The following is a 26,268-nucleotide window of genomic DNA, read 5'->3' on the forward strand; positions in this document are numbered from 1 at the left end:
GCGCAGCGCCGAGGGGCGGCCTGGAAGCGACTTGAACAGCCGCCTCGTTAGCGCAGTAGGTAGCGCGTCAGTCTCATAATCTGAAGGTCGTGAGTTCGATCCTCACACGGGGCAAAGGCGGGTAGCTCTTTTTCTTCCCTCCTGGGGAACGGCGGGACGAGCCTCCCGCGCAGTCCCCGCGGCCCCTCCGCGACCCACGCAGCCCACACCACCGCTCCGGTTGCGCCCACCGCGATTTTAGCTGCGGCGGAACCGGGGCCGGCAGGTCCTGGAGCCCCAGCCTTGGGCAGGGCAGCGTCTCCACTGCTGGGACCTCGCTGGGTTACACGTGTTTACCGTGTGAGGATTTTATGAACCGCAAGTGTACACACTTCTGGGCTAAGGTGCTTGCCAACAACTTCGTGGGTTTTTCTTTTTAAATATAGAAATAACCACAAGTAAACTCCCAGACAGTCATCAGAGCAAGGCTCTTATCTCATCTACTGCCTTCTGCCTCCCTGAGATGATCTTTTCCTGTTGTGATTTTCTCCTTTTGAAAAGGAATGATGCTTCTTCCCCACACTGCCATGAATTTCTGTGGATCCCCATCGCTACTGATGTGACTGGTTCTAGACGTCGAGGACACTAACATGACAGCCACTGAAAATCAGCCTAGCAGCACAAAAATGATTATTTAGATCCTCTGTCCCCTTTATCATTAAATGTACCTGCTAATATGTATAACGACTATATGTATCTCCAGCAATGGAGCTTCCACAGCCTCTCTGGGCCTCATTTTCAGGGTTCAGCTCCCAAGGGAAAGGATTTTTTTTCTCTAATTGCTAATTTCCCTGCTGCAACTTGTAGAATCTACTTATACATCACTGACAAAACTGACATTTTAACAGTGGTTTGTTTCTTCAAGTCATGGGATTCACCAGAACAAATGAAGTACACAAATACTGCAAGTGCAATAACTTAATAGTAAAAAGTGAGTTTATTTTAGAATTTAAAGAAGTATTGCAGTTACCAGAAAATAATGAGAAGGTTACAAACAACACACGTTTTTCTAGCTAGCATTTTATTTTGATATAAAAATACTTCCAAAGACCTTTTTAATAAACAATCTATGATCAGTCCTTGATCACACTGTACAAATTTAGCATTTTACCGATTAATAATTTGAAAGTACAGATGAGGTCCAGAGCAAACCACCTCAAGGTGTCCACTTTGTAGCTTGGAAACGCGTTGGAGGCCGCCCAGCTCGAGCCTGTGTGCTGAGCTTCTCCCGGAGCCGCCGCACTTCTGCCATCAGCTCCCGCTCCTGGCACGCCAGCTCTTTTCCTCTTCTGTCTAAAGACACTGAAGTGCAAGAAACTCGGACTTAATACTGCAATTAACAGTCTTCCATAAATATCATAAATGTTTCTTGGAAAATGGATACTTCCTGCATAGAAACGTGATGTTTTGTTGGTATCACTGTATGTGAGACAACCCTAAGACCCGTAGCAGTAAGGAACAACTCCTCCTAAATGCTTTGAAAGCAGTACCCATGTTTTGTGAAGGGTCAGATGCCGATGAGTCGCTATGTGCTGGAGCACAAATCTTGTGAGGAACAGCTGAGGGAACCGGGGGTGTTCAGCCTGAAGAAAAGGAGGCTGAGGGGAGACCTTATTGCTGTCTACAACTACCTGAAAGGAGGTTGTAGCATGGAGGGGGTTGGTCTCTTCTCCCGAGTAACAAGCGATAGGACAAGAGGAAATGGCCTCAAGTTGCACCAGGGGAGGTTTAGATTGGATATTAGGAAAAAATTCTTCACAGAAAGGGTTGTCAGGTGTTGGAAGAGGCTGCCCAGCAAAGTGGTGGAGTCATCATCCCTGAAGGGGTTTAAATGGTGTTTAGATGAGGTTCTTAGGAACATGGTCTAGGGTCAGAGTTGGGTTATGGTTGGACTCGATGATCCTGAGGGTCTCTTCCAACTGAAATGATTCTACGATAAATTCTATGGCAGGTGTATAGATACCCGTTTCCCATTGCATACGGTTTTGCACATAAGATGCATGTGATTTTAAAATGTGCTTTTTCGCTGACTGTAACAGTGAGGACAGCCCAGAGGAAATGATTACAGACTCCTTCCTGACTATAATTCTCAGTAAGATTTTGATGGAAGACAGTTCTACATCTTCTCAACATCCCCAAATCATGCAAAACTACAAAGACAGAAATAGGACAGGTAAAATGATCAGGTCAGAATGAGATTACACTAGGCTGAGGTTTAATATGACCATTCTTACAATGTGACACACTTCAGGCACTTCCTAGCTGTTCTTCCCTGGTAGTGAAGACATTCATTCAGGTGTGAAACAGAATACAACAATAAAGTCTTTTACTGTCCACTAAACTCCTACACAACTAATGATGACTCAATAACACAGTGAGGTGTTCCAGTAACACTTCTGAAATTATATGTGAAAGAAAGGAGAGTCCCAATGCTAGAAACTTACTGTGTGACGATGACCCTGATGCCGACAGATCATTCAGGCAGATGTTTCCAGACCTTGACACCTGCTGGAGTTCTGCCCCTCTCTCTGGACATCTGGCCTTTAAATCACGCAGTCTCTCTGTGGGAAATGGAGAGAAGGATTCTTTGTAAATTAAAACTGTTTAAATTTCTAGTGAATTTTTCTAGCTTGAGGTGAAACAGTTTTTCTCCAGGAAGAAAACTGGAACAGTCACTCACTCCAGCTAGTGGCAAGTACAATTTGCTCAGAATTAGAAGTCAATGTTTCTACTCTATGGGTCAAAGGTATGTATCACTGCATTTCATTTTAAGAAATTACAGCTCCACATGTGCTATTTCTTCCTATATAATTAATCTCCTGACAAATGGGCCACTACGACTGTGTGGAATATGGCTACTCCTACTTGCAGTTTCATGAGGAGACACCCATTTTAATAATTTGCTGTCGCAAATTACTCCATATTAAAAACATTAGGCAAATAAGAGCAAAGTCTGAAAAAGCTCACCCAAAGGAATATTAATCTCCTGGTCTTAATACTGACCACTAATCTTGTGTGAGCCTTGCAGAGATGGGGGAATAGGAGAAATATCTGCAAAACCACACAAATCCAGCACTTGAGAAGGATGTATTGGCCAGTTCTGGAAGTGCAAAAATGTTTTTTTCCTGTGAACAAACACTTGGCAAAGTGACTTGCTGGCAGTGAGTTTGCGGTTCTTTACATTATTTGACAGATGATTTCTATGGGATGTGACTTTACCATCGGCTAAGCTGATCTAGACCTGCGCTCCTACCAAAAAAGCCATTTATATTGCTGCATCTGTCAGATACCAAACTGAGAGTCCTTTCCAAATCTGGCCTGATCCATTGGTTTCGTGAAAGGATACTACCAAAAAGTACTTACTTAAAAGAATTAAGCTTAAGCTTATCCCTAATACTGGACACTTAGTTTGTATTCAGTTGCCAAATGCTTCATACCAACATCCACACAGGAGAATCACATTATCCACACGCTCACCAAAACAGCCATCTTCTCTTCGAAGCTTTTCAGTCAATTCCAATGCCTCATCGATTTCATCTTCTAAAAACTGCTTCCTGTGCTCATCTGCAGCAGCAGCAGCTTTCTGGTTTTCTTCCAGTTGTGCTTTTTTCTGTGTAACTTCTTCCCACTGTGCAACAGAGATATTAAGTGTGTCCTCAACAGATGTGTTGCAAGGAAAAAGCAACAAGTAAAACCATCTGGATTATTACAGACTAAACTTCACCCTTAAATCATAATATAAGTTATTAAGCTGAGTGAATGTTTCTTTTGGAAAAATTTCTCATTCAAACACCTGGAGACAGGTAAAAGTCTTTGGTCAGAGAAAAAAAACAAATGAGAGGAACTTACAGAATTAAGAATATGCTGTCTTAAGCCTAAAATCGTAGCATCATTTTTGTTGGAAGAGATGCTCAAGATCATCGAGTCCAACCATAGCCTAACTCTGGCACTAAACCACGTCCCTAAGAACCTCGTCCAAACGCCTTTTAAACACCCGCAGGGATGGTGACTCCACCACTTCCCTGGGCAGCCTGTTCCAATGCCTGACAGCCCTCTCCAAGAAGAATTTTTTCCTAATATCCTCACCGATTTGCTTCTAGAAACTTCCAGTCAAAACAGGAAAGGAGATTCCTAACAAAATATTTCAATACCTTTCAGATTTATGCTCTACCATGCCATGGGCAAAAGACAGCTACACTTGTGCCAGTCCCACTTAGAAAAAGAAATAATGCAAATACCTTTTTTTCTTCTGCTTCCCTCATGGCATTCAGCAGTTCAGCTTCTTTCACCCTGTTGTCATGCAGGAGCTTGGCGATCTCTTCATAACGCTTCTCGCGGTCCCGATCATCACGTCTTAGTTTATGCAATGCTTGCAGCCTCCAGTTGGTGCCAAGGCATCTCTGCTCTGCTTTGGCTAGATTTTCTTCAGACACCTAATAAAACATCTTTCTTTACCAGGAATCCGTTTACTCTAGTTCATTGACTTACAGATAAGGCAAGATGAACTGAAGCGTTCTCCAGTCTGGGAGACCGCACCTGCAGTGCCATTCATCACAGTGGGCTGTCTCCTCTACCAGGGCTTTCTTCTGCTTCTCCATCCTTCTTATTCTTTCTCTTACTGAGGGTCTTTTTTAAATATCTTTTGGAAAGAGACATCGACTCTCTCAATGATTTGGGGGATTTTGCTTTCCTAGCATGGATTTAATATCATTTACAGGTGCAATTAACATAAGATTGATACCTTGATGCCAATACTTCCACCCACATCCATCTGCTTCCAAAAATTGAAGGTTGTTTACAAAAATTCAGACCCATATGTTTATTTCTAGACAAAATATAAATGCAGATGCCAAGCATATGGGCAGTGGGTTAGCTGCAACTATTTTTCCAACTGTGCAGTTACAAGTTCTGAGCTTGAAAAGCTGAACAATTCCTAATGTCAAGCTATATGTTCATTACTGTGATCTAGAAGACAGCTGAATTTCCTGCCAAGTACTACCAGCTGAAAGCTCTTTTGAGGTTTACTTTTGTTTTATTACGGTTACAAATAAAACATGTTCCTTAACAGGAGGATGACTTATTCTGAAAAGCACTTCTGAGTCTTGTGTGCCTTCTAAGTTCTGAAAAGTAATGAAAAGCTAATGTTCATGGCAGCAGGCCCAGAGAATTTCAGTATTACATAGCTGTTTGGACACTTCAGTCAGATTTTTGCAAATCTCAAAATTTTAAGCATACTATCATAATCGATTAATATAGACATCTAGAAAATAGATCTCTTTAGAAAATATTTTCAGATTAACTTGAACTAGTTAATCACAATTAAAATACTATTAACTACTACTACTTGTACTAGTTAGCATGCTAATTCCCCAAAATATATGTTAAAATCCAATCATCTTACTATCTGAGCTTTCTGGTTTTCTTCTCTTTCTATTTCCATCAATCTCTGAACAAGATGATCTTCCTGATCCACTTTTCTTCGATGGGCATCCACCTTTTCTTTCATTTCCTTTGTAACTGCCTCTTGATCTTTGGTTAGATGCTGCAAAACACACAGACACAAATTATTGTTGCTAAGCTACTAATTCACATTTGTAATTTTGTTTCTTTATCATTTATTAACATTTGACTAAACTAGCCTTTGAATATATCCACACATCTCATCCCACTACATATTATAATTGTCCAGAAAGTGATAGTCCCTGTTGTTTTCTCCACTTGGAATTACACTAAGTCTGAGTCATCACAGTGGTCTCACAGGTTGATACTGAAGTAATTCCATTCCCTGGATTACAGTGGAGCATAAAAACAGAATTCCAACTTAAATTAATTAGATTCATCGTGAAAATAATCTGCACTTTTATGGCACATTTTAGCCAAAACCTCAAAACATTTCACAAATATAAATCACGTTTCATGGTACAAGGACTTATAATAAACACATAAGCAGTTGGAATGCAGAGATGATTTGTCCAACTAGTATAAAAAACCAGTAGACCTAGAAATGGAATTTTAACTCTCACCACCCTTTCTTCACATTCATCAGGACACATCTACAGGTTTCTGCAGAAGACAGAACCCCTTCCCAGGCCTGCGGCAATCTGCTGAGCTGTGCCAGCAGGGCACTGAGGCAAAGTTAACACACGTGGCCTTCTAAGCTTGAACAGAGCCCCTCACTGACCGCAGTAAAACAGCCAGTCCGGAGCATGGCAGGGAAAGCCTTTCTACACAAACTCTTGTAGATGGACATTTATCCTCAGTTAAAGAATCGCTGCCTTTCTAGCCTAAAGAGGATGATCGCTGTAGAATTAGTTCCCTTAAAGAGCTGACTTTACATGTACAGGAACGCAAATGAGCTCGGCCTGGTTTGCATTGTGTAGTCACAATACAGCTGGATGTGTATTTAATAAATAAAAGCTAAAAGAAATTTAGCCAAGTTATGCTTAGCATGGGTTATAAAAAGTCTACAGCCAAAAGCTTCAAAAAGCCAAATACAAGCAGACACATGCTTCAAAATCAGGGTTAGCTCTCTGGATGTCCACTGCTGCTTGCATTCCATCGGATCTGCACATACGCAAGAGGGGCATATGTAGCTGTGATTTCTAAACACTTAATTTACTATTTCTAACCAAAATGGACATTACTAAAGCATTCCGTTGGCAGCCTTGCTTTTCAGTCATTTATAAAAATTATTTATAAAAATTAACTCATAATTAACTTTAAGCAGTATTATTGATTAAACCCTTTATTACTGAACAGTGATCTTTCTCATTTATAAGCCAATCATCTGAGAAAGGAATTGCACATTCCCCATGAACCATCCATTCCTTTTTGGTTAATGATATTGTTGGCAATTAGACATTTTTTCATCAACTACACCAATCTGCTATACTGTTCTTTCCAGAAAATGTAGATATATCTGGATATCACAGATGAAAAGGTGGGAGTTTCTGGGATGAGGAACATATTGCTACAGACTTATTTCTTATTTACACATTTTTGCTTCTCTCAGCCAGCTGAGCACACAGCTAAACCCTGCAGAAACCAAACGATACCTCTGCATAGGAAAAGAAAATGGGGAGGATACAGGTATTTTCTCACAGAAAAACAGGCAACAGTGAGTTCTACTAATGCTTTTATCAATAGAGGGTTTATTGTAAAACAGATACCAGAGAGGGAAAAAAAGGGCCTTTTTCCTCACAAAGTCCAGTTGAAATAACACAACCGAATCTGAGAACCGCAAAGGATGAACCATTAAGTAGCAACATCTGTATAGTTCCCTAGTAATTACCTGTTCAAAAAGCTGTCTTTGTGATTCAAGTTCCATCCGTCGTACCTCTACATCTTGAAGAGCAGCAGCTGTTTCCTGCTCTCTCATGGATGCCTTGAGGAGAAGAGAAACACATGAACATACAGCAAAGGAGAAATTCTCCCTTAAAAAAGCTCATATCAAGCAGAATGTCCAAAACCCCAAGCTACACCCTGCTTCTAAAATCTAGTTGACCCTCTGTCATACCATGAATAATGGAAAGCATGGCCACTGTGGAGGCCCTCAATCCATGGCAGAGTGAATTTGTGATCTGGACATACAGCCCACAGACAGCTGAGAATTCACTAGTCCTTGAAGAAGCTCATCACATTTTTGAACGCTGCCAATATACAGATGAATTTGGCTTTTCTCAGGAATTTTGTCAGTTAAAGCAAGACAGTGGTACATAGTAATTGTCAAACAAAACGTTAAATTATGTAATTACCACTTAAATCAGTCCATCTCATGCTAAACACACCTCTGCACTCACAAATCACAGTATATAAACTGAAATTTTAGTTATGCATTTTTGCTTGTTTATTTTCACTTATAAACCTTCAAGAAAAGAATTGCTTGAGCAATACTCAGCCTTTCTTGCAATTTCATCATCAAGACGTTTCAGTTCCATTTGATGCTGATCTTGCTGGTATTTCAGAAAACGCCTTCTTGAAGCATCTAGAAATTGTAATTCCTTTACTTTCAGCTCTCTTCTCACAGCAGCTAGTCTTCGAAGCCAAAACAAATAGAAACAAAGGAACTTGTATATCCAAGAAGTAAGTACCAAAGAGCAAACTTGCACTGCAGTTATCCATCAGTTATTATGAGCTGATCTTTAACTTATAAAACTTAGGAGAGTTGCTTTAATTCTTGTATATGACCCAGTTTTCATTTTCAAGACAAAATTAAATTCTCAGACACACAGATACCACCTAATGGCAGTGTCACTAAATTAAGCTTTGAAGTGCTCTGTTACTGTTCTATTTTAATAACCACTAGTTTACTATCACAATGATACAGAACTGAAAACTATTCCTTAGAATAATTGCCATTACCTCTTTCTGCACAAAATCAGTCCTAAGTTTATTTGGAAAATACCAAACCCTTTCAAAGAGCAAAACCACAGACTCAAGAATTAGTTTGCAAAGAAAGGCTCACTGCGCTTTTTTTTTTTTTTTTAAACCAACAAACTTATTCTGTAAGCTACAGAGGTTTAAGAGAAGTGCCTGTAGATGTGGTGCTTAGGGACACGGTTTAGTGGTGGACTTGGTAGCATTAGTTTAATGGTTGGACTCGATGATCTTAAAGGTCTTTTCCAACTTAAATGATTCTATGATTATTTGTAGTTGATCTAAAAAAACTACGGAGATTTTGAAATTCTCTTAAACTTTCACAACTGCAAAATGTGCAAATTAGCAGTTCAGCTTCAGTACTATCAAAGCTCTTTCCTCAGCAACTGATATATAAAGCAGTCTTCTCCCTAAATCCACCACAAAAACAAGAATGTGTATAGTCACTGACACCGTGACTTCTGTTTGCAGTGTGAGTCTGACCATAGAGCAAGCCTGAAATCTCAGTGTGCAAACACACAGCAATCGACTGTTTAAGAGCATTCACAATCCAAAGAGACCAGACAAAAGGCTGGGAGCTGAGACACAAAAATGAAGTGACTTGGCCTCTAATCTGCTGTATTCCCACTGGCGAGGCAGTAATACAACCCAGATCACTTCATTCCCACACCAAAATCTGACCCTCCAGACCACACTGTTTTCCCACATTACAATTTATACAAATTAGCGGTTATTTCTCCTTTACTCATGGTCAGAAATGTAATAACAGGATATGGTAGCCAGGTTCCTAATGCTTCTTATAATACCTCTGCCTCTGTTTTGCCAGCTTCTCTTCTTCTTCCAGTAGGATTTTTCGCCTCTGTTCTTCAGCTTCCCGAAATAATTTCTGCTTTCGATACCAGGCTTCTTCTTCTGCTTTCTGCTCCTGTGCTTTAGCTTCTAATTCATGTGCTAATTGTCTAAAGGGAAGGAGAGCACATGTTACTAATTCAAGCCAAGTATTAAGAAATTACTTGATTACTTAGAAATGGATGACTGCACTAGCAAAGACCTGCTGAAATGCAATGTCATGAAGGAGTGTGGCATCCCCTTTATGTAGGGATAAAGTATGTGAGGAAGAATTACAACGCTGACTGTTACAGACAACAGGGCATTTCAGATGAGTGTAAATATTTTCTTCCTCACGTTCTTAACAAAAACTAGTTTCTAAAGGCGCCCACATCATGGTACTCACTGATTTCAACAGTGAGCTGAGAACTCGTGGCCCTTCACAAAGTTGGTCACTACAAAGTCAATGGAGGTTTAGGCTCTGACTTAGAAGCTTTCAAGTTGGAAGACTTGCAGCCCAATATTTTCTGTGAATTAACAAACGTTTTTTTTTTTTTTAAGATAAAGAATAACAATTTAACTTAAAAATGTGTTGTCCTGGTTTTGTTAAAAACAAGTCTCTCTTTTAGTGAATTCACCTGTCAGCTAAAGCCTTCTTATTAGCTGCATTTTCCTGGAAAAACAGATACATGTTTTGATAGACACAGCAATGGAATGCAAGGTCACTGATAAAAATGGATGGACATCTCACTAGAGGGGCAATGAGAAACAGGTAATCAAAAACTTGCTAAGTATTCCATCCCATTCACGTGATACTTCACATAAAAGCGGGAGATCACAAGGATCTCATCCCTTTTCCTTACGGCCGACATTAGGAGAGGACTTTGTGAGTCATCCCTGTGAACTGAGGCCTAGTGAGAGACTGAATCCAGTTCCGGTTGGCTGCAGAATCCAGTCCAGGACTTCGGGTGCCAGCCCTACATCTGCCGGAGCAGTTGCTGGGACTTTGAAGATTGGTTTTGTATAGTCTGTATTATTTTCTCTATTTTTATTAGTAGCATTAGTAAAACATTTTTAATTTTTCCAACTCTCTTCTCTCTGTCCTTCTTTCCCGCCCATTCTCAGTGGGAAAGAGGGGAGGGAGGGGCTAAAGGGGGAGAGGCGGGGAGAGGGGGCAAACAATACGTTTGCCCCGGTTTTATTGTCACCCTGCAATCAAACCTCGACATGTGTCAAATCAAATAATATCTTAACCTTCAACAGCTATTTAAAGTCATCTTCCTGAATTTTCTTAATCGTCTCTTTTTGCAACATACACATTACAACAGGAAAAGGCAACTGTGTCCACCTGTCCCTCTCAGTCTGATACTGTCTTGAACTTTCCCATCAATACCTTTCTCGTAAGTATTCAATTTCATCCTGTCTGATCCTCTCCCATTCCTGGGTTTGATAATCCACAATGAACTCAGGATATTTATTAAATACAGGATACTGTCCTTTTGTAAGTGGTATGAAGTCATCAAGCATACGTTGTGGATGGATATCTAATGGTGTAGCCTCCATTAGATGATAAGCTTCCTTAATCACGACGTTGATGTCCAGGTTGTTACGATGATGAAAGAAATACTGTAAGAGACATGCTGCCATTTACACTCTACAAAAGATTAAGCCAGTTTTTACTATACCTATTTCAGAATAATAAGGTAAATTAGCAATATCTATATTCCAAAAGTTGATTTAAAAAGGGATTATTAAGTTAGCCCTACTAATTAGTAAAATATCACCAGCTCAAATGACTTGACCCAAACCTCTGCAAGTTCTAAAAGGATGTTCTGGTTCTTTTCCTTGTCTTCAAATGGCAGTTGCGTGAGGGATCTGGAAAGCTGGGTATGAATTTAGAGTGTCCACCTGTCCACACAGGCACTCCTACCACTAGATAAACCTCTCTCGACTTCTGGTGTTCAAACATGAAGCTTGGAAGCTCCTCTTCCTGAAGGACTATTCTTCCTGTCAAAGATCTTATTCAACAAGAAAATCTTTAAATTCATAATTATTAAATGTAGCAATAATGTTGTCTGCTTGATGTCTGTCAAACTGACTGTTCACAACCACATTTTCAAGGTGGAACCCTTTGTTTGACTACTTTCATATGGGGAAAAACTCCCCCTCCCATGGAAGGATAAACATAAGGAAACATTTTCCTTCAGCTTCAGAGGTAATAATACAGCCTAATTTTGCAAATCTGAGAGCAAAATAATGAAACAACATGACAGAATGACCGTGTCTTGTCTCCACAAGCAGAATTCCATATTAGATCCCAAAAAAAGAGGCAGAATTATTTTGTGCTTGATCACAGAATCATAGAACACCTTCACAGCTCATCCAGTCCAACCCCCTGCAATGAGCAGGGACATCTTCACCCAGATCAGGTTGCTCAGAGCCCTGTCCAGCCTGGCCTGGGATGCCTCCAGGGATGGGGCATCCAACACCTCTCTGGGCAACCTGGGCCAGTGTTTTACCACCCTCATTGTAAAAAATTTCTTCCTCATGTCTACCTGCATCTACCCTTCCTTTAGTTTTAAACCATTACCCCTTGTCCTGTTGTAACATACCCTGCTAAAAGTCTCTCCCCATCTTTTTTATAGACCTCTTTTAAGTCCTGAAAGGCCACAATAAGGTCTCTCCAGAGCGTTCTCTTCTCCAGGTTGAACAAGCCCAACTCTCAGCCTGTCCTCACAGCAGAGCTGTGTGGCCTCCTCTGGCCCCTCTCCAACAGGTCCATGTCTGTCCTGTGCTGAGGGCTCCAGAGCTGGACACAGGACTCCAGGTGGGGTCTCATCAGAGCAGAGCAGAGGGGCAGAATCAGCTCCCTCCACCTGCTGGCCACACGCCTTTTGATGCAGCCCAGAATACGACTGGCCTTCTGGGCTGCAAGTGCACATTGCCAGCTCATGTCCAGCTTTTCATCCACCAGTACCCCCAAGTCCTTCTCCACAGGGCTGTTCTCCATTCCTTCCTTCCCCAGTCTGTACTGATACCAGGGGTTGCCCTGACCAAGGTGCAGGACCTTGCACCTGGCCTTGCTGTACCTCATGAGGTTTGCAGGTGCCCACTTCTAGAGCTTGTCCAGGTCCCTTTGGATGGCATCCTGTCCCTTGGGTACGTCAACTGCACTACTCAGCTTGATGACATCTGTGAACTTGCTTAGAGTGCACTCAATCCCACTGTCTATGTCATTGATGAAGATATTAAACAGTACTGGTCCCAGTATGGACCTCTGAGGGATGCCACTTCTCACCAGTGTCCATCCAGACATTGATGAACTATTGACTTTTACAAAATGGCTTTCAGTGGCATTAGAAAGCTTATGAAAGCTTTTAAGCATTTTCTTGCATGAAACTGCAGGATGTTGTTCAACATTTACTCATTTATATTATATTTGTCAGGTACTAGGTAATGTTCAGAAATGTAATAATGGAACATCTCCTTCTCATCTCTGTAGCAACAAATACCATGTTTTATACACCTCTGCAGGTACACTTCAACATGACCGACTTAAATATGAAGATGTTTACCTCAAAATCTGCTGTTTGATTACAGTGAAGTAAGGGAGCTCTGGAACATATAACATAGGCAACAGCAACCATTAGAAAGTACGAAGGATGGTTTGAGAATATATTGTCAAAGACTTTCAGCCATTCTTCTCTTGTTAGAACCTCAGAGAACAGTGTTTCTAGAAGAGGCCACGCATAAACCTACATCATATGAGCAAATTCACAAAATAATCCATTAATACAATTTTACCATTATTTTTAAAGAAATGACATTTTCTTGCTTTATATCAAGAATCTACTGATATATGAAAGAAGCAGTAACTAAATCAGAATATTTGAAGTTAAGTTTTATCATCCACTATAAACATTCAAAATGAATATGGGGTGATTATATTTCTTATTTCAGTGGATGTCTAAATCTCATTTTTAGATTTGTGAAGCTAAAATCATCCCTAACGATAAACAGAGATTACAAAATTAATTAATCACACCTATGTCTACTTAAAAAAAAAAAAAAGTACATTTATAATTTGATGAGTAAATATTCAAGCAAAGTAAACTTGAAAGCAAAGGACTTCTAAGAAATACAGTGGCACGTATGTGAGATTTATGATCACAGAAAAGGAAAAGCTGCAGGAAACTAATAATACATTCTTTACACTCCTGTACCATTCATTGTTATTTAATGAAACCTCCCCCCACAAAAAATTATGTCAAAATAAAGGACTAGCACACTATCAAACACTGTAGTTATATTTTATATGCGAAAGTTGGCTAGAATATTACCTGTGAAGTCACATTGTATTTTATTAAATGCTGAAGAAGTTCTTTGTCATGATGTGCCAAAACATTCTCCATCATACTAAGGACATTAACTGGAGGATTGGGAAAATACTCAAACCAATGCTGACAGAAATTAACTGAAAGAGAATAGAAAAGCCCAACACAATCCACTGTAATCGAGTGACAGATTCTCGACAACCTTAAGGTTTGGTTATAAAGGCTATGAATTTCAGAGGTAATTTTAGGCAGCAAAACCTATTTAGGATATTCCCATCTCCCCCTTCCCAGCATTTATTCCCCAACCATTCCCACAGTACCCTGCTCCTCCAGCTGCACCGGCATGAGTGTTTGTGTCAGTACACTGTGAACCAGACTGGGGAACTAATCTGGCTCAAACATAAAATGAAAAAGAAGTCTGTGTGCTGTGGGACTAAGCAGTTGGAGGCAGATGGGAACACTTAAAACTGGTATTTCTGTCTCATGAAACTGCAGCCTGTATCAAGTAATTTTTAACATACTAAGAATAATTTCTGTAAACTTGGATACTTATTCACTAACAGCATGTGTTTGCAAAGTGGGTATGTATGCTTGGCAGCACATATCTTCTGTAGACTGAGTAGCAGCTGCAACAACTAATTTAAGTGTAAAACACTTTAATTTAGAATGTTTCTTCAGAAGACAGCCATAGCCAGCTTTCAGCCAAATGTCTAATTTTGAGTTACCACATGCTTAGGACAACTAAACACAGTGAAACTTCAAAAGAGATCGTTCCATTTTGACTGGGAGTGGGTGAGGGGGTGAGTGTGACCACTTACCCATTTCTCAGAGATTTTAGTTATTATGATACTATTATGCTGGATACATTTGTCTTTGCTGATTAGACTTTATGAAAACAAATGCTAACTTTCTGCGAGAAACACTGCAAAAGGAAGTCTAACATCTTGCTTTACCTATAAGTTGTTTTTTGTTTTAAGCACACAGTTGCTACATATTAATTCTGGCAACACCTTTACAAGAGAGCTTGGTGACCTGTTAGGAAATACCTCATTAATTTCATCAGGGAAATCTCTTTTGCATGGGAAAGCTTAAACACATTGCAGCATATTTGAGTTTTTAGAATCATTGCTTACCTACTACTGTAGCAACAACTTCAAAGCAGATCAGCTGGTTGTTCTGGAATAATTTTACAAATGGGAATGCTAGCAAAGGAATATAAGGCATCTCAGCAAAGATAGCAGACCAGTGAGCTAGAGCTGATAAGGTCCTATAGGAAAAGGCAAACAAAGGCTTATAAAACATTGATTCAAAACCACACAAAAATACAATATGCATTTTAGAACCACAACATAGAAAGACTGTAAACTTCAAAACAGATGCAGGATTGTGTAAGTTATAAAAACAAACCTGCATGAGGGCACTACTATTACATTTCAGAATTTTCCTTACAGCTGATTCCAGCTATTAGATACATTTCAGATGACTATCTGAAAATAAAAGTCTATAATATTTAAATAAATATAAATCTATATTTTACCTCTGTAAAACTCTTAGTAGTTTCCTACTTTTTATGGGATACTCATTTTGAATATTCACAAATGCACTGTGGGTACCTTTATCTATTAGGCTACTGAATGCCAGGTGGTTTTCAGGAAGTTGTAATAAGGAACGCCAAACAAACATCCTGCAATTAAAATGCAAAATTAGTCAAGCAACTTCTCTTTCATAGGCCAGTAAACACAAGCAATTTCATTTTGTGCAAGCATGAACATGCACACAAACATACCTGTACTTTGCTGGATATTCTCCAAAGCCTTTCAATAAGGCCCGCAGACGTTTCTTGTTTAATCCACCTGGCAATTCGTTCTACAAAACAGGGGATCAACAATAAATGTAAGCATTTGTCTTTCACAAGCTATTTCCTTGCACTCTTGACTTATGATAATAGCTAAATACTGAAGTTCCTAACATAATATTTAAAAAAATATTAAAATATAAACCGTGCACTGCCATAGGTTACATAATCCTAGGTATTTCAAGAACAAATAAGATAATTCAAAAACCATTCACATACTGAACTCAAAGAACAGCTGCCATTGATTCCAGCCAGAAGCAAATCAGACCCTAACTGATTAAACTATAGATAATTAAATTATGGATATAGCCAAACCATAAAGAATATTGACATAAGAAGCAGATCATATAGTATGAATGTTATAGGTGGATATATAGATATATGTGTATATATGTGTGTGTGCATATATGAGAGTACATATGAGATGCAAGATAAAGACAGAGAGAAGATGGCACAGTGATGACAAGGGAAATAAATGTAACAGTAATAAATGTTCTAAATAATAAATCAAAACTGAAATGGCTTCTAGGCAGACATTTTAGAGGTGCCAGTTTGCTAACAGGGAAGCAGATCAGATTTAGCAAATATTCAAATGTGTCACAAGTTGCTTGAACAACTTCAGAGATACCTCAAGCTGACTGGGAGCTGTTCTGGCTGTGTCAGAAAATTCTGGAGTATGGACTAAACTGAGAGAGGAAAAGGTACTAAAACTCCCTCGATCTCCTCTCTGCCCAAACATCCAAGTGAATCAGTGTCTGAACTTATTCTTCAAAGTAAGTGGCTAACTATTTTTTTGCAACAAAATTTAAATGCAGACTTGAGAACAAAATATTTGCAACTTTCTCCTACCTCTTTGTTTTCAAGCGATGTGTTCGTTTGCAGTTTCAGCAATCTGGTTTGAATTTTGCTTCCTTTAGATTTCCAAGGATGCTCTGGCCTTCCTGAAGTCACTCTCATTGTCAGTTTATTTGCCTCTGTTGTGGACTTGGACCCATTGTCTACTACTTTGAATGTGGGTGGTGGAGGCTAATATTAAGTGAAAATACCTCAGTTAACACCTCATAAGACAGATTAAATAACACTATAATTTGATGTTTATTTTATCTGCCATATATTTGAGTTTGATTTTCATAGCAAAAAGAACAGAGACATATTTATAAATAAATATATATGGGCTGTGTACTCCTAAACAAGTATGCCATTGAATAAAATTGCTGTAATTAACTAGAAAGGCTGTGAGAAGGTTTATGTAACTTCCAAACCAGCTTAAACATCATGTTATTTCCTTGTTTAGCAAACACTAAAATATAACTGGGGTGGTATAAATGTGTACCATGTACTGTTCAGGTTATTTACTTTCCTGTGTTTCTCAGTGTCAGTAACATATTTTGCATTTCTATAGCACCAGTTAAAAATAATACAAAAGACCTTCACAAGCTTTAATTAGTCTTCAGTGTCAGGGAGGTATTAATTCAGTGTTGGAGATTGGGAAAGCAAGTAACAAAGTGGATGTCCCAGTTCATGTCAAATCGGCAGCAAAAGTGCCAATGGAATGCATGTGTGACATCTTTACACATCCTTCCTCAGCTCCAACTCCGTCATTATCCAAAGGTGGTTACTGTTTACTTCAAAGACATGGTGATTAAAGATATATGGAATTCTGGATTTAGAAACCTGACTCTCATTAATAAATTACTTTAATAAAATAAGAACCGGCATTTAGAATGTTTGTTATTGTATTTAGGAAGGATTAGGAGTATGATTGTGCCATAATGATGGATGCCGGTATCCAATAACACAGTAAGAACAAAAATCACAGTAACAAAAACACCATACATGCCTGCAATTTAAGATGGCATCAGCTGCAACAAGTTTCTCATAGGAAACGGAACAGAAGTAGCACAATTATCGTGTTTCCATCTCCCCCAAAACATCATTACAAAGAGAAATTGGTCCATACAAATTGCTTTAAAAAGAAATAACATCTCCCCATCCTCCCAACACCAGAAACACCGTGATACATATACTTTAAAAACATCATATTACCTGACCGGCCGGAGTAACTATGAAAGGAACTCTACAAACCATTTTTTATTTATTTGTAGTGTTAAATACAGCACTACAACACATCTGCAAACTACTGCTGATACAAATGTTACACAGACAAGTATCAACTTAATGGGATTTACTGTTATTTTAAGAAATGTAAAACACTCTACCTTATTTTCTTCTTGAGTCAAAGCCTGGACACTGTATAAATTAAGGCTACCATTTTCCATTACTGATGCAATATACCGTCCATTGGGGCTAATTGCTGCTGTACTAATTCCCTCTTCATGACTCCCAATGTCAAAAAGAAGTTTGCATGTTTCTATATGGATAAATCGCATAATATTATCTTGACTTAACACTCCAAGGACCTATAAGTTAAAAGAATTAATCAGTTTATATTGTCAGTGTGAAACAAAGAGGAATACCGAACTCAGATATGACATGCCATTAAGCTAATAGAGCAACTGACCAAATATTTAGCACAGTAATTTCTTTTTGTATGGTACAGGCCCATATACCCAGTGTCCCCCAAAAGCCCTCAAATTATGTGTGTTGAATCAGCTCATCCAGTCTTAAGCTTTGTGAGAAAACTGACCTGACTGGAGCCCCCATCAAAACTGTCTGGGAGGAATTCCAGGTGACGGACAGCTCGCACTTTTGCAGGCATCTGGATTATTCGTATCAATTGCCTTGATTCCAAACACCATAAGTGAAGATGATTTGATTTTCCACCAGCGACAAAAATTCGGCCATCCCTGAATCACAGATGAGGGGAAGCTTCCATCAGAATACTATAATTTAACTTAGTGTTAGCTAAAAAGAGCAAGATCATACATTTCCTTTTATGCCCTCAAATCACATCTGAATCTGTCATTATTTCTGTCATACTCTCCTGAAAGAACAAAATAACTCCTAAATAATAAAATCGGCTTTTGTAAAGGATAGTTAAAACCTTATTTTAATGGTCATTAAAAATCAACTTATTTTATTTCAACTGCTATCAGACTGTAATAAAACTTACTATTGATCTTTGCTGAAATTATCAGTTACAGCAGAGTTCAAAAGCTTATCATAGTATATAGCTCAATACTTCCATAAAACATTACAAATAAGGAAAGAAAACTACAATTTTTGTAGTCTGCCCTTCGAATGTTTAAAATAACAATTTACCTGGTTACTGCAAAGACCTTATAAAGTAATACAGAACCTTCTACAGGAGTTGGCAACCGGTATTTACAGTGAAGAGTATCAAATTCCCATGCAAAAACAGAATTATCTTTGAAACAGCTGATGATGGTGTTACTCAATGGAAGAAAAAAAACCTGGAAGAATATGGAAAAGAAAAAAAATGGATCACGTTGTCAAGGAAGTACCCTCTAAATTGGACCAAAGTGCATGACGGAATAAAATCCAGCAAGAAAGTAAGACAGGATGGTTATTGCTGTGTAATGCAGCTGCAGCACACGGCTCAGAGCCCACAGGCAGCGAGTCCCTTCCCTGTCACAGCCCAGGCAGCCCCTTCTGCCTCACACCACTTCAGAACTCGTACCTTCTGCTGAGCCAGTTTCAGTCATCAAAATGACACAAATCTTTATCTGTGCTATTTTTATGACTGTAAACTTCTTTTGGAGGTTTCTGAGGAGTGCCAGAGAGGATCATCAAATCATAGAATCATTTTGGTTGGAAGAGACCCCTAAGATTGTCGAGTTCAACCATAACCTAACACTGTCACTAAAGTATGTCCCTAAGAACCTCATCTATATGTCTTTAAAACCCCTTCATGAATGGTGACTCCACCACTTCCCTGGGCAGCCTGTTCCAGTGCTTTACAACCCCTTCTGTAAAGACATTTTTCCTAATATCCAATCTGGATGTAACATAAATGGCAGGAACGTGAACCCTGGAGGAGGAGGGAATGGGAGACACAAGTCAGAACTGCTCACTGAGCAACTGCTTGTTGCACCTTCTACAAACCAGCCTCAGCATTCAAGCAGTACCAAGAGCCTGAAAATGCACTCTACGAAGCGTTCATCTTTAGACTTAAACTCCTTGGTTTTCTGTACAACTATTAGAGGTAAAAATATTGTAGAAAGTTCAGCAATGTATTCTCCAACTACGAAATGCAGGTTTTAGTGTGAAGATGAATGAAGATAAAACCAAAAAGCCTGTAAATATATTTTTTCAGTTATTCTGAACATGTTTATGCGTAATCTCTTTCGATAAGAAAAGAAACTGGATTCTTCACATTTTTGGATGTCATCAGATACATTCTTGCTTAATGAAAAGGAATTTGTTCAGACCAGAAGTTCTATTTTGGCAGCAGAACATGCAGCTTCAGCAAACTCCCTGTACCTAAAATTTTGAAGGTTAAATTGAAAACGTCTTTTAGTAGCTGAGCATTGAGGGACTACTGAAAGGACTCACTGGCTGAGATTTACAGTCAGTGCTACGAAGTTCAGAGTTTTGGTCTGAACAGTCTCTTGAGGCCTTGCAAATCTGTAAATCTGGACACGTGTGATGGGATTCATCTTCCTGAACGTTAGTGACTGAAAGCTGGATATTCAGGCCCAATTAGCCACTTGGCAGTGAGCAAAAGTTACCTCTTTGGAGGGAAGACATGATAATTATTTTAGCAACATGTACAACACAGCAATTTTAATAAAACAAATAAACAAACAGAAATTTATGCATGATCTTCCATAGCAAGTGCTAAGTGACTGTTTCAGGCTGACAAAGTTTCTGCCTGACCTAGAACGTGGTGAAGACACTCAAATGAGTAAGCCTTGTTCTCTGCAAAATCAGCATGGCCTTTGAGTGCTGATGTGAACTTTGGTTTGAAGTGGTGTTTGTAAGACTGTTCACTGCAGGGCAGCACGTGTGTAAGCAATGCTCAAGCACTGTGTGAGTACTTGCTGTAGCACTTATGCCAAAGTTTGACATTTGGTGGCGCAGGCAGACCTGTTTAAATCAGCATAATGCTAAGGAAGATCTATTTAAACCACTCCCTGACATAAACATGTCATCCATCTCATCCCCTGTCTTGTTCCAGTATAAACATATGTGCAGCAAACCTAAGCAAAGAAACGGTGAGGTTGAAAAGCAATAATTTCTTTTTGCTGAGTTACTTTTCAGCTTTGTTCCCACATTCAGCGCTCAGCATGCATAGAAAGCAGAGCAGTTTTGGAATAAGCAGCTAAATGAGGTAGGTGGTGGTGACTGAATTATGACATTAAAACTGTTTTTTTTTAACCACACCCTTAAATCCTAGTATCATTCAGGTTGGAATCAGTCTTTTGAAGTCTTTTGAGGCCACCCCCAGGTCAAAGCAGGGACAATCTAGAAGGCAGTTCAAATTTCCAGGTTAAACTGGGTTAGTCAAGGTCATATCCAACCAAGTTTTGAGTGTCTCTAAAGATAAGGGCTCCTTAAAAGTTCCCAGCAGATCTCTGTAACTACTGAGTTGTGATTCCAGGGGCCCAGGTAACATGATAGGAGGACAGTTAAGTAGATTGCTCAAAGAACATAGAAAAGATTCAGCTGTATTTTAAAAAACATTTTAAAGTACTGTGGTTTTAACATGGTTACTCCTTGTCCACCCTTTAGCAATTGCCCTTCACTCACCTTCTGTATACCCACAGACTGCCGAACGTTCAGCTTCCTTTTTCTTTGAAAGGTGTCCAAGTCCCACAGTTGTGCCGTATCGGTGGATGTGGTGATGGCGTACCTGCCCGAGCCATGGATGGAGATGGAGGACACCGCAGAATCATGTCCCCTCATCCAACTAACAAGCTCTTTGGTTTCTGCAGGAGTTGATGGAAAAAAAGAAGAGGATATGAAACCCATTAAACGTGAAACAACTATGACTTTAGACTTTATTGCCAACACTACGTTGTGAAAGAGACTTTTAGGCATACCTAGTATATGATCATTTACCATCACAGCCCAACAAATAAGTAACAAAGATGTCAGTCTTCATGCAGTTATTATACCTTAGAAAAACATAACCATCTCCTCAAGTAACAGATTGCATAAGTTATTCTCAGTTCTACACAGAAAGCCAACTTGCACAAACTTGTTTAATGTAGCCTAAGAATCAAGCTTAAAAAGTCATGACTACTGTGATCAGTTAAGTTCAGCATGCCTTGTGGGCAGATTATCCAATGTGAACACCTGCAGTAATCTCTACAAGTTGAGACTAAATGTTCTTGTTAGAACTCTCCGCTTGTTTTGACTTGAGGACGATATGTACGAATGATTACTCAGCTGTTTACAGGTGCAAGGAAGATTCAATGACAACGGCCTGTGACTACAGAAAGGCACAGTCAGAAAGCAACACCTCATTAATTCTTTTAGAGCCCAAAACATTTTTATGCTGTGCACTAAGGAAATATTTCCTCTGACTACATCATCTGCCACTTGTGACTGCACGACCACTAACCTTCCCTCAGCAAACAAACTGTATTTGTAGCAGATACGCTATTTACGTTGGGTACTTTGCCTGACAGCCCGGGGGTTGGTTCCAATTGACCTACCACTATGGCACCAAGGATAGGAAATGGCTATAAAGCAGCTCATAAAGCCCAACAGTCAAACTTTCTGCTGTGCTTTCAGAAAATCAAGTGCTTAAAGGTATTGTCACATGGTGGGATGACATGTGATTACAGGTTATGGCTTCTAAAGGAGGGGATGGAGCTCACCAACCAAGTATTATCTAATACACCTCTAAAGATAGTTCACCTAATACTTATGTGAAGAGCATTTATCTTTTAAACTGTTCTTCAGTATGACCCGGTATCTGGGAACAGCACCATATAAACATATAGAACTCTATGGAATAACTAAGAAATTTCCTCTAAATGCATCCCTAATCTAATTTGGGTCTTACTGTGCTCAAAAGAAGGCAAGGCAAAGAATTTCAGACCCTAACTATGACTCTTCCTCTGTTTTGGGAAAGAGTGTGTTACATTAAAAACGTCACTAATAACATTAGACCCTCAAACTGCAGATGAGTGATTCCTAAGGCTTTTTAAAAATATTTGAATCCAGATGATGAAAGACACTACAACTGCACTCTTTGATAGGTTAAAATTAACTTAGGAAGAATGAATTCTCAATGCCTTTCACCATTTAACTTCTAACAAGACAGAGACAAACAGCTGGTCAATGAAGTTAATTTTTGATATAGCTTTTGAATAAGGATACAGATCTACCTGCGTGCTCAAAAGTACTGTCAGTTCTTTTGGTATACATTGTCACTTTGTTCAAATATTTTACTGTAAATATAGTTAACAACTGGTTGAGTTGCAAACTAAGATACTGTTGACAGGTTTTGGTTTGATTTTACATACAGCACCTCATTCTAAACAAATATGAAGAATTACTTTAAAAAGGTAACGTATATAATTTGGATCCTGTGCTAGGCTTCAGGTAAACAGGCACCTGCGTGACTCAGTGGGAACAAAAAATCTGAAAAGCAAAGGATTTGTTTACCCACAGGACTATAACTCCTATGGGCCCAAACAGTGGGATTTTTGGGGAAGAACAGATGCCATGAAATACGCAATAGGATCTCCATCAAAAAACTTACAAAAAAATTGAGATTGAAACTAAAATGATACAGCTTTTTAGAACAATCCAGACAGTAAGCCTTTCAGTTTCCCCTTACCTGTATCAAAGCACTTGACGGAATTATCTGCCAAAGCCACCAGGAATTCTGTCTTTCTGCGAAGATTAAATGCCAAAGCAGTGCAAGCCTGCATGGTTCGCTGAACAAGGTTGAACCTATTTAAAAATATAAGTTCTCATTGAGTTTGGAAACTTTGGTTCATAATGTCAAGTGAAGTAATAACTTTATCACTTTCAATATCTTTCACTGAGAGAAAAAAATAACTCAAACCAAAGTAATAATATCTAACTACGATAAATATAAAAATATTAAAACTCGGTAGTATAAAATTGAAAAAACTGATTAATATATTTCTGCGGAGGCCAATACTAGGCCTAATTTATTATAATTCCTGGCTCATTATTAATTGATCAGCGTTGTTCAAGGAATAACTTTTTGTGCTAGTGTTTAACAACTTAAGTTCTATGAAAATGTTGTCTGTTCAGCTTAGAGTTACAAACTACAGAGCTTTGGGAGCAAGTAAACTAATAAAGTAATATTTAGGGAGCATAGAGGAGCTTGCAGTTTCAGCTCTGACAAAAAGTGTCTGTTTGCACATTCATGCAAAACGGAGCATTAAAACCAGACCTGTGGCGTGCTGTCCTGGCAAAGTGAATCCATGCATCTGAATGTTAAGACAATTAAAATATCTTGCTAAAAATAAATGCTCTTACCTGTTCCCATTCAAGTCGAAAACATATATATTCCCTTGTTGGTCTCCAGCAAGTAGAGAATCTCCAGAAACATCAAAAGCCACATTGAGAAAACGTATTGTCTTTGAATGGTATCCTTTGACACTATGAATTATGTTTACTATAACTCTGTGAAGAAAGCAAGCAAGACAACCATGCTTAGAACTGCTTTATTATCACATATTTCTACAAGATGCAGGAATAAAATGCTCCTAGTTTATGGTTTTACAATACTAATCATTCATAGTGTTCTATGGAAAATCTTCTTCCATGAAAAATACATATTTCTAATACAAAAAATACACTAAACAAGGGAAGTAATTCACTATGTCAGAAGGCAGGAGACATGTAAGACAGAAGGGAGAAATCCACCATTCATGATCCTTTTATGTGGCTCATAGTTACCTGATTTTCAATGATATTAATGAATAATACTAACATAAATGCTGATGTGTCATCTACCAACATACATGAAAGCCCAAGTCAGCACTCAGCAAGGAGCCTGGCTCTTCATTATCACTGTGAAGAAACACACTAGAAAACTGAGAAGCCATCAATTACCATAAGAAACCACTTGGATTAGATTGGAGTGGGGGAAAAAACAGTTTTAATACCACTTATTTCCAGAGTCTTAAAAAGCCTAAAGCAAGCCATTTTTATCATTATTCTCCAAGATTTTATGGAACAAAAGTTGCCATTTTTTCACATTCTATCCTTGTACCGCTCCGTTAGTATAAAATGGAGCTGGATGTAGAACAAGCCATAAGAGGAAGGCTTTTCCAGGAAGCAGGATATCAACATTTGGGAGATCTGCTAAACCTGGATTTCTCAGATAGCAATGGGCTAACCTATTATTTTCTATCATCAATTGGATGTAAATTTAGAGTCTAAAACTGTACAGGATATTGGCAGGTTGATTAAAGGCTGCAGGGCACTTGCAGAAGACTGTGACCATGTCTATATAAGACCCTGATAGTTATCTGAGCCAGCAATGCCAAGAGAGTAGAATAAGCAATCCAGCACCTGTGTGCAGCTGTTGGCGTATGTACAGTGTGAGTGAATCACAGAATGTTAGGGATTGGAAGGGACCTTAAAAGATCATCTAGTCTATGCAGCCATGGTACAGACTAGAGAATAAACTAATTTTACCTCAAACTGCTAATACCATTCTTTTATTCAATGAAACGGAAGGGCCATAAAAATGAAATGTGAAAGATGTCAAGCTAATTTGTTTAAATTATAATTAAAATTTAGCAACGCTACGATCTTCAGGGTCACAAAACATACAAGCTATGATTTCTGATTCTAAAAACACCCTGAGATGTGAGTACTTCTCAGTGTCATTACAGCATCTCCCAGCCTTAACACTACTCTCCAACTTTCAAAAACTCCTTTGCCACTAAAGTAACCCTGGAGAATAAAGTTAGGAGTTCACTGAGCTACATCCAGGTCCCCCACAACAAACACACTCCCCAGGCACTCCAAAGCAGCATTTAACATTTTAATTAAACTCTCGTGGGAATTCATCTACGGTATTCTGCTCAATGCAATTAAAACAAAGAAAAAAAGCTAAATGGGGAGGGTTGCCCAGGCCCTTGCTCAGCCCAGGTGTAAGCATCTCTGAGCACGGAGGTGTCACAGCCTCCCTGGGGACCTGCTCCACCTCCGTTATCCAATCGGGTATCCCCAGGCTGCACCTCTAGCCTGCAGAAGCTCAGCTGGGCCTCGGTTGCCCCTGTTTCCCCTGCCGCCGGCCTGCCCGCTCCCTCCGCGGCTGAGCGCTGGGTCCGGCCCAGCACCGAGCCCCGGCTGCGAGCTGAGGCGGCACCGCTGCGTGGAGCCCACCCTGCCCCGCCGTGACCCCTGCCCCGCCGTTACCCCCGCGGCGCCGCCAGGCCGGGCCTGCGGTGCCAGATGGGGCCGCGCTGGCGGCCGCCCAGGTCGCAGCTCTCCATCCTCAGCCCGGCGCCGCCGCTCCCGCGCCCGCCGCCTCCCCTCAGGGCTCCTCCAACGGCTCGCGCCGCGGTGGGGGCCGCAGCACCTATGGTACAGCCCACTCCCACCTCACCAATGGAAGGCAGCAGGAAAGAGGAGGGCGCTTCCCCCCCCCGTCTGCCGGAGAATGGAATCGGCGGCCCCGGGGCCTGCCGGGAGTTGTAGTTTCCCTGGGGGGGGGCGCCACATGAAAGACGGGCAGGGAACAGAGGAGCGGAGCGCGACCAGGGAAGGTTTATAAATGAAGTGGTTCGTAAATACAGTGGTTAATAAATAAAGTGGAGGCCACGTCTTATAAAAAAAATATTTTTATTAAATAATGTCGCGTCCTATCGGGCAAATAGCCTAATGCAATAGGACACTTAGTGCGGTTTATTTCAGGCTTAGCGCCGGTTCGTTGATGTCACCGAGGCCCGCACGGCCCCGGGCCGG

General features: G+C 39.8%; 1 protein-coding gene and 1 non-coding gene across 3 annotated transcripts; one reads left to right on the top strand and one right to left on the bottom strand.

Annotated features, from left to right (window-relative positions):
- The first annotated feature begins 41 nt into the window (after positions 1-41).
- On the top strand, positions 42-114 carry TRNAM-CAU (transfer RNA methionine (anticodon CAU)). Its single transcript has one exon. It is a non-coding gene; the product is annotated as a tRNA-Met (tRNA).
- Positions 115-1,043: 929 nt separating this feature from the next.
- On the bottom strand, positions 1,044-25,841 carry TBC1D31 (TBC1 domain family member 31). Of its 2 annotated transcripts, none has more exons than XM_065832449.2 (22): positions 25,720-25,841; positions 23,824-23,970; positions 23,150-23,265; positions 21,106-21,284; positions 18,655-18,806; positions 18,080-18,239; positions 17,652-17,852; positions 16,282-16,458; positions 15,364-15,443; positions 15,115-15,261; positions 14,711-14,844; positions 13,584-13,717; positions 12,819-12,998; positions 10,637-10,869; positions 9,222-9,374; positions 7,938-8,073; positions 7,331-7,423; positions 5,441-5,581; positions 4,278-4,472; positions 3,517-3,667; positions 2,484-2,600; positions 1,044-1,341 (listed from the first exon to the last, which is right to left on the bottom strand). In XM_065832449.2, the coding sequence occupies exons 1-22, from the start codon at positions 25,794-25,796 to the stop codon at positions 1,196-1,198; spliced, it is 3,249 nt and encodes a 1,082-aa protein (XP_065688521.1). In that variant the 5' UTR covers positions 25,797-25,841; the 3' UTR covers positions 1,044-1,195. The 2 variants fall into 2 exon arrangements, with proteins under 2 accessions (XP_065688521.1, XP_071659929.1); XM_071803828.1 differs by having other exon boundaries at positions 3,517-3,694.
- Between the last annotated feature and the right edge of the window lie 427 nt (positions 25,842-26,268).

This window comes from Patagioenas fasciata, chromosome 2 (genome assembly GCF_037038585.1).
Source record: "Patagioenas fasciata isolate bPatFas1 chromosome 2, bPatFas1.hap1, whole genome shotgun sequence".
Lineage (NCBI taxonomy): Eukaryota > Metazoa > Chordata > Aves > Columbiformes > Columbidae > Patagioenas > Patagioenas fasciata.

What these genes read in the sequence shown, in the direction of transcription:
- TBC1D31 (XM_071803828.1), bottom strand. Translation starts at nt 25,796, where the DNA reads ATGGAGAGCTGCGACCTGGGCGGCCGCCAGCGCGGCCCCATCTGGCAC. An exon ending in GGCCTGGCGGCGCCGCGGGG is followed by an intron (nt 23,971 to 25,719) that starts GTAACGGCGGGG and finishes CTTTCTTCACAG; the next exon opens with AGTTATAGTAAACATAATTC. An exon ending in CTACTAAGAGTTTTACAGAG is followed by an intron (nt 14,845 to 15,114) that starts GTAAAATATAGA and finishes CTTTTCCTATAG; the next exon opens with GACCTTATCAGCTCTAGCTC.